This window comes from Aedes albopictus, chromosome 2, assembly GCF_035046485.1.
Source record: "Aedes albopictus strain Foshan chromosome 2, AalbF5, whole genome shotgun sequence".
Taxonomy (NCBI): Eukaryota; Metazoa; Arthropoda; class Insecta; order Diptera; family Culicidae; genus Aedes; species Aedes albopictus.
This window is the reverse complement of record NC_085137.1, coordinates 405,630,286-405,641,194: the sequence shown is the minus strand read 5'-3', so window position 1 is coordinate 405,641,194 and position 10,909 is coordinate 405,630,286. Positions and strand designations below refer to the sequence as shown.

Genomic DNA, 10,909 nt, shown 5'->3' with positions numbered 1-10,909 from the left:
CTGGAGGAATCCCCGGAGGAATTCCTGGAGGAATCCCCGGAGGAATTCCTGGAGGAATCCCCGGAGGAATTCCTGGAGGAATCCCCGGAGGAATTCCTGGAGGAATCCCCGGAGGAATTCCTGGAGGAATCCCCGGAGGAATTCCTGGAGGAATCCCCGGAGGAATTCCTGGAGGAATCCCCGGAGGAATTCCTGGAGGAATCCCCGGAGGAATTCCTGGAGGAATCCCCGGAGGAATTCCTGGAGGAATCCCCGGAGGAATTCCTGGAGGAATCCCCGGAGGAATTCCTGGAGGAATCCCCGGAGGAATTCCTGGAGGAATCCCCGGAGGAATTCCTGGAGGAATCCCCGGAGGAATTCCTGGAGGAATCCCCGGAGGAATTCCTGGAGGAATCCCCGGAGGAATTCCTGGAGGAATCCCCGGAGGAATTCCTGGAGGAATCCCCGGAGGAATTCCTGGAGGAATCCCCGGAGGAATTCCTGGAGGAATCCCCGGAGGAATTTCTGGAGGAATCCCCGGAGGAATTCCTGGAGGAATCCCCGGAGGAATTCCTGGAGGAATCCCCGGAGGAATTCCTGGAGGAATCCCCGGAGGAATTCCTGGAGGAATCCCCGGAGGAATTCCTGGAGGAATCCCCGGAGGAATTCCTGGAGGAATCCCCGGAGGAATTCCTGGAGGAATCCCCGGAGGAATTCCTGGAGGAATCCCCGGAGGAATTCCTGGAGGAATCCCCGGAGGAATTCCTGGAGGAATCCCCGGAGGAATTCCTGGAGGAATTTCCGGAGGAATTCCTGGCGGAATTTCCGGCGGAATTTCCGGAGGAATTCCTGGAGGAATACCCGAAAGGTTTCCTCGAAGAATCCCCCAAGGAGTTCCTGGAGGAATCCCCGGAGGAATTCCTGGAGGAATCCCCGGAGGAATTCCTGGAGGAATCCCCGGAGGAATTCCTGGAGGAATCCCCGATCGAATTCCTGGAGGAATCTAACTGGCTATAAATCTCCGTTTGTATATATCCAGAACCTACCTGATACGCCTGTTTGTACGTCCGGAACGAGTGTTTGCGCTGCCCGGCCTTCGAGAACCGATGTCCGGCCAGTACCGAGTGGAAGGCATACTTCCGGTACTGGGGAGGCGTTGCCAGCAGAAAGCAGTAGGCGGCTTGTTCCAGTAGGAGCGCCGACCGCAGATCCGAATCTTCGCTGGTCATCCGGATCAGTTGTTTGGCGGCTTCCTGGTACAATTTGGCCGCCTTCAGGCATTCCATCGAGAGCAGTGTAGCCCGAGTGGCAAACTGGGGCATCTTGCAGCTGTTCAGATAGGTCACGATTGCTTCCTCCATGTAGTCGTAGGTTTTGCGATTGGCCGATCCTTGCATGTACGCTGCTAAGGCGGCCATTTCCAGGGCTCCGGCGTAGTACTGCCACGCGGAATCGGCATTGAAGTCTCGCTTTGCCTGATGATACGCTTGGAACGCCAGGAAATAGTGGCCGAACATGAAGTACAGATCCCCAAGCTTCCTCGTCTGCAGCTCCGTAGACTCATTGGTGTAGACTACCGCATTTTGATTGGTGTTGGACCCGGGTTTGTTGGTCACGAACCACCTTTTGGTTGCGCTTAGTAGTGATCGACTAACGCCCTTCTTATTCGAGATAGAGTCGTTCAAAACTCCCACCAGCTTCTCAACGTACGGAATCAACGCCCTTACGGCAAAGTCCTGAACAAAGTGCTTCAAATTGTCCAAGTCCCCAGCCGTAAGGAACGTCCCGTGAGCGATATCCACCGTATCGTTCTCCACCGTCCAGACATTCGGATTGATGGTCTGCTGCGAAAGGCTGTCAATGCTGGAAGTCAAACTGGAGGTCTCCTGAAGTTCCACGCCGGTTTCCTGAACCGGACTAAGGGGATGAGCGATCACCTCGCCGGTTATTATCCCGGAATCGGACGTAGTACTGCTTCCTCCAGGCGTAACCGATATGGTTTGCACCGAAGTTGGCATAGACATAACCGATGCCGAGTCCTGCGGTGTTTTCGGTGCGCTGTCTATGTCCGAGGCCGGGGCCGCCGGTTCCGTGCGCTGATGTTTCTTCAGGTAGCGCATCCACGGATCGGGACACTCCATCGGTGGTCCCTGATGGGAGTTGATTTGCAGCAGGAAGCATTTGTGATCGCCGTATGTCGACTTGAGGCCTTCGAAGGCTTGCTGTGCTCTGAAAGAGTGATGAATTACAAACTTAAAGAATCCTTAGGAATTCCTGGAGGATTCGCAGGAGGAATTCCTGTAGAAATCTCTAGAGGATTTTATGGAGTAATCCCTGGAGGAATCCCTTTAGGAATTCCTGAAATTTTTATTCGGGGAATCTCTCGAGGACTTCCTGGAGTTTTTTTTTTTTGAGGAATCCCTTGAAGGTATTTATAAAGATTTCTTGGAAGAAACCTGGATGAATCCCTAGAGGAAATTTGGAAACCTGAACCTGAACCTGAAAAAATCCCTGAAGTAACTCCATCGGGAATCCCTAGAAAGGTTGGATCAATTCATGGTGAAAGTTTCGGAGATATTCCTGGCAGAATTCCTGAAGGAATCCCTGGTGGAATTTCTAAAAGATCATTGGAGTAATCCCTGTACAATTTCTTGGGAGGATCCTTGGAGGAATCCTTGAAAGAACCCTTGGAGAAATTCATGGAGAAATCGCAGGGATTCTTGATCGAATCTGTGTTAGAGTCCCAGGAGCAATCCATGAAGAAATACCTAGAAAAATTTGGGGAAATATTTCTGAACAAATGTTTGGAGGAACGTCTGTTGCAACTCTTGGAGGAATCCATGTAGCATGTTCAATAGAATCTACTCCAGAGGAAAAACATACTTGAGAAAATCTTGTGAAAACTCTTGGAGAAACCTCTAAGCGAGCTTATGTATTAATGCCTAGAGAAACCGTTTGAGAAATTGCTGAAAAAGTTGCTAATAAGGATCGATCACTCAACCCCAGAAACTTACTTTCCAATATCGCCGGAACAGCCGTCGTGCAGCATCACATAACAGTTCAGCGAATCGGCCGAGAACCACTTGGGCAACCGCGGTGGCGTAATGTTCTGCATCATCTGAATCTTTTTCGTCAGCTGGCCGGCCACCTCCAGCGGATTCACGTCGATACTGGACACCACAATCAGCGAACACAGCAGATGCCTGGTGAACTCATGATCCGAGGGAAACTGCACGGTCAGAAAGGTTTCGCGCCACTGCTCGAACCACGGTTCCGACGTCGGAATGTCCACGAAGCTACCGTCATCCAGCTTGATGGCGCGCAACTTTTCTCCGCCGGCCGAGGTTACCGATTCGTTCAGCATTTTCTTGGCCAGAATGGTCTGCGGAGGGCGCCAGTTCACATCGCATACGTTTATCCGGAGGCCTTTGATCGATACGCTGGTACCGGCCGTATCCCGGAAGTGAGCTGAAAGGAGTTTTGAATTGAAATTTGGGAATGGATGAATTTAGTTGAGAGCGGAACATACCGTCTGACGAAAGCTTCAGGAACGGCTGCAACATCTCCACAAAGGTCAGATTGTTCTTCTGACATAGTTCCTCGGCCTGAGGTGAGATGATGGCACCGACGATCGGTGAGAAGATGTTCTGAATGACCTCTTTCGAGGTCAGGTTTTGCCCTGTTAGGTGGATCATGACGATGGTTTCCTCAAACAGGTTCTAATGATTGACAGCTGAAAGCACTAAAACAAGGAGAATACGTCAGTCGGGAAGTAAAACAAGTACCTACGGAAACTTTATGTCCTGTTTGTCAAACATTCATATCTTTTGTTAAGCCCAAAAATTTTACATAGACATTTTGTTTCGCTGCTGCTTCTTTCCAATCTTGGGAATTTTCTACACCCTCCAAATTATTGTCCGTGTAGTTGGAACCCGGAATTTTCGACTAGCGAAGTTGGATTTTTCTCGAAATCCGTGCGTCGGACCTAACTTCGGAAGTGGTGCGCTGTATAGCGGACCAGGTTTACTATACAGCGCACCACTTCCGAAGTTAGGTCCGACGCATGGATTTGGAGGAAAATCCAACTTCGCTAGTGAAAAACTCCGATTTTCAACTAAATTGAGAATACTCTTGACCTGCCCGGATAAAAAATATAAGTTTATGCTATTGTGTTTCCAGTTCAAAACCGAATTAGCGACATTTTTTCTTTTACTTCCGCTGCTTTTGCCTTGCGTTATACACTATGTCGGAAGTGGGGCGCTGTATAGAATACCAGGTGTAGAATACAGCGCCCCACTTCCGACATTGTGTTTAACGCAAGGCAAAAGCAGCGCAAGTAAAAGAAAAAATGTCGCTAATTCGGTTTTGAACTGGAAACATAATACATTTAAAGCACACAGTTCGAACAATTATCAAATATTTGCATCACTCATGTTGTGAATCTAGCAATGTTTAACCGCAGATTTAACTGCATTAATGGTTAAAGCTTATGCTCACGTGCACCACCACCAGCAGCCAGATAACTGGATTTAGCAGACTTAGCATTATATGTGGCAACACTATAGCCGGCATGATGGAAGTGTGCCGAGCGCGCTTAGTGTTATTAGACCACTAATGTTGCATTTGGTGGGTGATCAGGGACAAAAGTAACATTACAGCGTGAGTAAAAATGAAATCGGGATAAGTACTGTTCCTTTTAATTTCACTAAGCATTTGCATCTTTTGAGAGATACATATTTCGAGCTCATACACCTTACAGTTGCTGTAAGGTCGTCTTCAGTGTCTCGTACTTGACTCGACCGTCATAGTGCATTTCACACAGGAGAACATCGTGTACTTCTCTACCTTCGTGTGGATCTTACAGAATACGGTGTAGTATTGATGCGCATTGGCTATATCGTACACTCTGGTTAGCAATGCATATAACGGGTGTCCATAAGGGTAAATCACTAGAATGTTAATTTCGAACGGCTTGCCGCATCTGGATCGCGATCGCTCATCCGGAAGGTTTTCTCTATTCCACTAATTTAACGCTTGCTGTACGTGTACACTGTCGAACTGTTGCGATTAACTTTAACACGTGCTTTTACAAAGCATCTAATTTTATTGAAAGCTAATTACACTATTTTATGGCTGGTTGTGATATCTGCTTAATATTTATTATGGTTTGGTAACATCTCCCTCGTAAAAAAGTACGAAGTCTTGAAGATGTCGTGAAAGCCTGATAGTTCTGGTTGGTCTCGATACCAATCGTGTAGAGCAGCTAGATGGTCCTGGTCAGATGACGGATTCATTTCGCTCATCAGGAATATCAGGTATGTCTTGTGCTGACAAGAATGACGAATCTTCAGCAACCAACGGTGCTGGTGGTTCCACGGGTGGCACTGCATTTGGTGTCCAACAAGACAAATAACAGTAGCTCAATTTCTGCTTTCTCTTGTTTTCCAGAATCGTTGGCCTGAATTTGGTCAATGTGCGACCGAATCAGTCGCTTCCGTCCAGAGGGTGCGTCGAGCAGTACGTTGTAGTGCACGTTCCCAATCGCCTCGATCACAACTCCGTACTGCCACTTCCAGCTGGTGTTATTCCTGTGAACCTTTGCAAAAACAGTTGCTTCAGCAGAAAATCGTCGCGTTCGGGAAGGTCCAGCTGCTGCCGGTGGTTGCGGAATTGAAGCAGAAGGCTTGAGCAGATCCAATGTAGTCCGCAGCCACTCTGGATGATTCAGTGCTGCTGTGGGCTTCGATTTTCGGCTTTCACGTAATCTTTATCTAGCCTACGTTCCGATGACATCAGCCGCCGAAATTTGTCGATGAAACGTGCTTGATGTCGAAATCAAACAGCAGGAGTGTCAAGACCTACCGTTGCAATTGGTTCGCTGTGTACACAGAAATACTCTTTTTGGAACCGAAAACATTGCGGAGTGACGTCCGTACAGCATGTTATGAAAGCGAGTGACAGCGAAAATTAGGACCAATGCATTTTTCTCCGTTTTCTCCACTTGTCCGTAGTTCATCTCTGCTAGAGGTCAGCGAATGATAGGCATGAGCAATTGCTTTCACTTCATCGATCGGGAACCTATGCATGATGACTGCGCCAAGGTCGTACTTCATCTACTGATATGACGATGATATCCTTGGATTGATCACAGTGGGTGAGCAGCATTTCGGAGTAGAATGGCCTTGAGCTGCTGGAAGGATTGCTGGTTGGGGAAGACCCGGAGTCATCTGCTTTGCGAATCGGCCCTAGTAGTTCAAAGCACCAAAGTAAGAACGGAGTTGCTGAACGTTTTTCGGAGGTTGCATGTTGGAAATGGTATCGGCTTTGGAAGGGTCCGGGCGGATACGTACCTACTATCTTTGTCCGCAATATATCCGAGGAACTCGATCTGGGAGAATACCAAATGACACATTTCGAGACGTAAGTGGAAACAATATATGCACGTACACGTACTTGAGAACGGCGTTGAGGTTGCGGTCGTGTTCCGATCATTCTTCATAGTCCGAGCAGCGACAAGAATGCCGCGCAGATACGCATAGACGACTTAAGGGAGGGCAAGCAATAATTTGACCAAGTTGGCGTGTCTGCACGACTTGATTTCAGGGATGTCCGCCACCATGCTGTCAATGCTGCACTGTTTTATATCCGGACTAGATCGGACCACATTTGTATGGTTAAAAAAAACTGGTCAGAATTCACGGGACACCCTCTAGCTAGAGTCTGGAATGTTGCCTTTGGCTTCTCAATCTGTGAAATTTTCGACTCAATCGGTTAACTGAGCTGACGCAAATAGGTAGAAAGTTGTATAGGATATTCAGTTCAAATATATGGGAAGTTGGATGACCTTCAGTCTCTAATTCTGCACGCTGATTTGAAGAGCTCGATTTGGCTCAGATTTGAAAAAAAATAGGTGTTACCCTAAGAAACAAGTTTGTAGAAGACCATATCATGATAAAACTAAATTTGATTGCGATTTCAGCTAACGAAAGCAGGATGAGGACATCTGCCGTTGTTTACTCTCTATTCTCAGGTTGTAACATTCAGCACGTGTTTGCCATTCGAAAATTGTCATTTCAATTGCTCACGCACGTGAGTGGGTATCGAGGAGACAATGAAAAATTACATAGCTAACAACTAACAATCATAGAAGAATTTTGCAATTCAGCTGGCGTGTCTAGCTTTGAAATATAAGTTATGTATCGATCATAAGAGTCGATTTCGATGGTGAAGCGATCGCGATTCACTCTCAAATTTTTGTTTTGTTTTGATATACGTGTATTTTAACATAAGCCAATTTTACCTTCAATTCTACTCTATACTCTCAAATTTGAATATTTACTAAAAAAACTACATATGGAATAATTATTATGTATTGAAACAGATTTTGGAACGGTTTAGCAAATTTTTAATTTGGAATAGGAATCTTCTAGCTTTTTTTTTTTTTAATTTGTAATTTGTAATTTTATTAAAAACGATAACCTGCCAGTATACACTTTAAATGAGGTCAAGGAAACTCCTTTACAATTACAATTTACAATTCAAAATTTTGAACGAATCTTCATAAAACATCATGATAAAATTTTGATGTGAACAAAACATTTACAAACGAGTCAGCAAATATGGTAAGCACTGACCAAACAACGGGACCCTTACCTTACATAAGAAATTTCTCTCGTCCTGTCGCTGGGGACGGGCAGCCAAAGTTAATTCCGATTTCCGGCACTTTCCTACAACCAAACGCCCAGATTTAAACTGCCTTCTAATCTAGAGCAATTTCACCAAGAACTACACAACAAATCACATTAAAAACACAAATTTTTACCACTTTTCGGACCAAAAAAGCACCGTCCGCAATCCGAGCCGTCCGCCACCGTCACAAACTACTTCCAAAACAATGCAAATTTTTGACAGATCTCTGTCGTCGCTCGCGAAGTAAATAAGGCGGGCTTGATGGGTTCTTCCAAATAGGTCAACTGGTCCTGCCTTATCTTATCAGTCGCGGCGTCGCGACGCCACCGGTCTCGCACTGATCAGAGAGAGGGGAGGATTGTCAAAGATCCAAAACAAAAAAACTTTACTAATTGTTTCGTCTTGGATTGTTTCAATGTTTTTATCAAAAAAAGACTTTGTGGTATTCATTTGAATTTTGATCGAGCAAGGCGTATCTTAAAGGTATTCTTCCGAATTTACTGTAAAAGTGACAAATCTAATAAGTTTTATTCATCCCAAGCAGCAACGATGCCGGTAGACTACGGTAGCCGCTTCCCGCCGATCACCAAGATGTATATCTTGGCGAGTAGCCTGTCGATTATGCTCAATGCCACCTTTTTTGCGTATGTCCTCTACGCCGACAAGCTGTACGACATCGGTAAGTGTTGGACGTCGTGGATTCTGATGGTGCTTCCGGCGATTGAGCTACTGAAGCATTACACCGTGGGGGGTGCTTTCCGCTTGGATGGAACCGCTAGATCGTCCGCCAGCACAACCGGCCAACATTCCAAATGGTCCGGTAACAAGACCGCACCGAAGCGACCGTCACCCGCCCTGGAACTGCTGGGCGCCCTGATGGTCTTCCTGCTCGCCATGCTTTTCTACGGGTTCATCTGTCTGGTGCTGGGAGCACCGCTGGAACAGTACGAGGAAACGGTCTCCCTGGCGTTCGTCCTAACCAGCTTAACCATTTTCCCGATCATCATTTTCATCGGGTACTCGGAAACGCTTCAGCTGCTTTTCACGGAATCGTTGGAACTGCGCACCCCGATTGCCAACGGGTACTTGAACCTGCTGAAGAATAATTGCATCGGGGTGATTTTGGGAGCATGGGGGGCTTCTGTTGTTGCCCCACTGGATTGGGATCGTCCCTGGCAGGTGTATCCGGTGCCGAACATGGTCGGCGCCATCGGAGGTGCTTTCGGGATGAATCTGTTCACGCTGGCTAGTACGATCTTCTTTGCGTTTTGTTATACTGGCCGGAAGAGAGGAATTGTGTAAAGGCTAGCGAGTGGACTGTTGGATTCTAGTCGAGATAAGGCATAGGTTCTTTTTATATTTTTTGAAATCAACCGCGTGGGTAAATCATCGCACATGATTATAATATTTAGTATTATTAGATTAGATAAGACTTTTTTTTTCATTTAAATGCATGCAATTTCGTTCAAGGGTTCGTATTCCAGAGCGATTAAAATAGAATTCTTCATAAATTCGCTTCCTTTTTCAATGTAAAATTTCGAATTCCATTAACGCCCCCACTGTTTCCATGGATAAAATGACTTTTAAACCAACTATCTTGCAACCCTTCAATGAATTACCTACATCGGCTGTTTTCCTACTCTCCGCATCGACCAATGTGGCGCTAGCTTCTATGCGCGAAAAATCGCTAAAAGTAAATCGCAAAAATATTGTATGGCGAATACCATCTAAAGGCAAATTCTTCAAAGTGGAACACATTATTCAAAAAAATATTTGGTAGTGGTTGTGCACAATGGTGACCACTATTAAGCCTACCAAATATTTTTTCGGGAAAAGCTTTGTATTTCAAGTAATTCAAGTTTAGATGCATTTCGCCATACAAAATTAAATTGATTTACTCCTGCTGGTCAACTGTGGCTGCGCGCAAAGCTGGTAGTCCATTCTCAAAGTCTTTTAGATGAATGGGAACCAAAGTTGTGCTTTATACACACTAACAAAATCTCTTTCTGGTGACAGGTGCAGAATGAATTAACTACATCGACTGTTTTCCTACTCTCCGCATCGACCAATGTGGCGCTAAAAGTAAATCGCAAAAATATTGTATGGCGAATAGCATCTAAAGCAAATTTATCGAAGTGGAATACATTTTTCGAAAAAAATATTTGGTAGTGGTTGTGCACAACGGTGACCACTATTAAGCCTACCAATTATTTTTTCAGGAAAAGCATTCTATTTCAAGTAATTCAAGTTTAGATGCTTTTCACCATACAAAATTAAATGGATTTACTCCTGCTGATCAACTGTGGGCGTGCGCCAAGCGGGTAGTCCATTGGAGCGCAATAAAATCATCTTATAGTCAGAAAAATGATCATTTTTCTGACTATAAGGTGATTTTATTGCGCTCCAATGATGATTTTTAACCACCGACGAACCGACGTGACAGCTAGAACATATAAATTCAAATTTGTTGTCCCCGACGCCATGATGAAAAATAGCCGAACACTACTGCCTCCTCTATAACGGTCCGCGTTGTTTTGATAGCTTGACTCCAAACCCCCGTGTATTCATATAGGAAAAGGTTCGCGCCTGTGCTGATTTGACAGAAGCGTTCGCTCGCTTTGCTGGTCGACCGTTAAATTTAGGGAGGACACTTTTGAAACTCCACTGTCACGTCGGTTCGTCGGTGTTTTAACCCCCTCTCCACAAATAAAACTGCATCCCGTGACAGTAGTGTAGACAAAAAGGGATTCTCCGTATCTAGTATAAACCTGTATAAACGTCACACTAACATTCCTTCCCTTCGCCAATGACCGTAAGAACGTGACCAGTACCGTTATTGGCTTGATGATTTTTTCAATCTTCGAGAGATTGCATTTAGAACAATAAATTATTTCCCAGCGCCTTTTGTTGGCTTGTTCTGCAATTTTAATTTATTTTGGCATTGATGATTATCATTAAATCTTTGAAAAACTTCGTCGGTTTTCCATAAGTGGAATGATTGAACTCTATTTTTTTGAATCGCAGCGCATAGAAAAGTTTGCTCATTTCTGACTTGTTGATGGGATTTTTCCATAAGCTACTACTGAGATTTCTTCAGAAATTTCACAAGAAATTTCTTCTAGGATTCCCCACGGAACACCTTATGAGACTCTTCCAGGGGTTTATTTAGGATTCATAAGCTTGTGATTCTTCCAGCAGTTCATTCCTAAGGAGGTTTCGTTTTGCATTCCTTGAGAAGTTC

General features: G+C 45.3%; 2 protein-coding genes across 4 annotated transcripts in view; one reads left to right on the top strand and one right to left on the bottom strand.

The window, feature by feature from the left end:
- LOC109412412 (trafficking protein particle complex subunit 8) overlaps positions 1 to 7,915 on the bottom strand; it is a 22,420-nt gene extending 14,505 nt beyond the window's left edge. Inside the window, exons 1-4 of one of the 2 annotated variants that reach the window (XM_062853366.1) lie at positions 7,802 to 7,915; positions 3,509 to 3,721; positions 2,994 to 3,447; positions 1,026 to 2,208 (exon numbers count right to left, since the gene is read on the bottom strand). In XM_062853366.1, coding sequence (XP_062709350.1) covers positions 1,026 to 2,208; positions 2,994 to 3,447; positions 3,509 to 3,674 — 1,803 coding nt within the window. In that variant the 5' untranslated portion in view covers positions 3,675 to 3,721; positions 7,802 to 7,915. Of the gene's footprint in view, positions 1 to 1,025; positions 2,209 to 2,993; positions 3,448 to 3,508; positions 3,722 to 7,632; positions 7,779 to 7,801 lie in introns of those variants that run through there. The other variant, XM_029876487.2, reaches the window with a different exon arrangement.
- Positions 7,916 to 8,006: 91 nt separating this feature from the next.
- On the top strand, positions 8,007 to 9,196 carry LOC109412520 (phosphatidylinositol-glycan biosynthesis class F protein). 2 transcript variants are annotated; one of them, XM_019686181.3, is made up of 2 exons: positions 8,007 to 8,151; positions 8,213 to 9,193. In XM_019686181.3, exon 2 carries the CDS (start codon positions 8,218 to 8,220, stop codon positions 8,968 to 8,970), a length of 753 nt encoding a protein of 250 aa, XP_019541726.3. In that variant the 5' UTR covers positions 8,007 to 8,151; positions 8,213 to 8,217; the 3' UTR covers positions 8,971 to 9,193. The 2 variants fall into 2 exon arrangements, with proteins under 2 accessions (XP_019541726.3, XP_019541783.3); XM_019686238.3 differs by having other exon boundaries at positions 8,034 to 8,151; positions 8,210 to 9,196.
- Positions 9,197 to 10,909: the final 1,713 nt, after the last annotated feature.

Coding starts and splice junctions, on each gene's coding strand:
- LOC109412520 (XM_019686238.3), top strand. CDS start 8,218: ATGCCGGTAGACTACGGTAGCCGCTTCCCGCCGATCACCAAGATGTAT.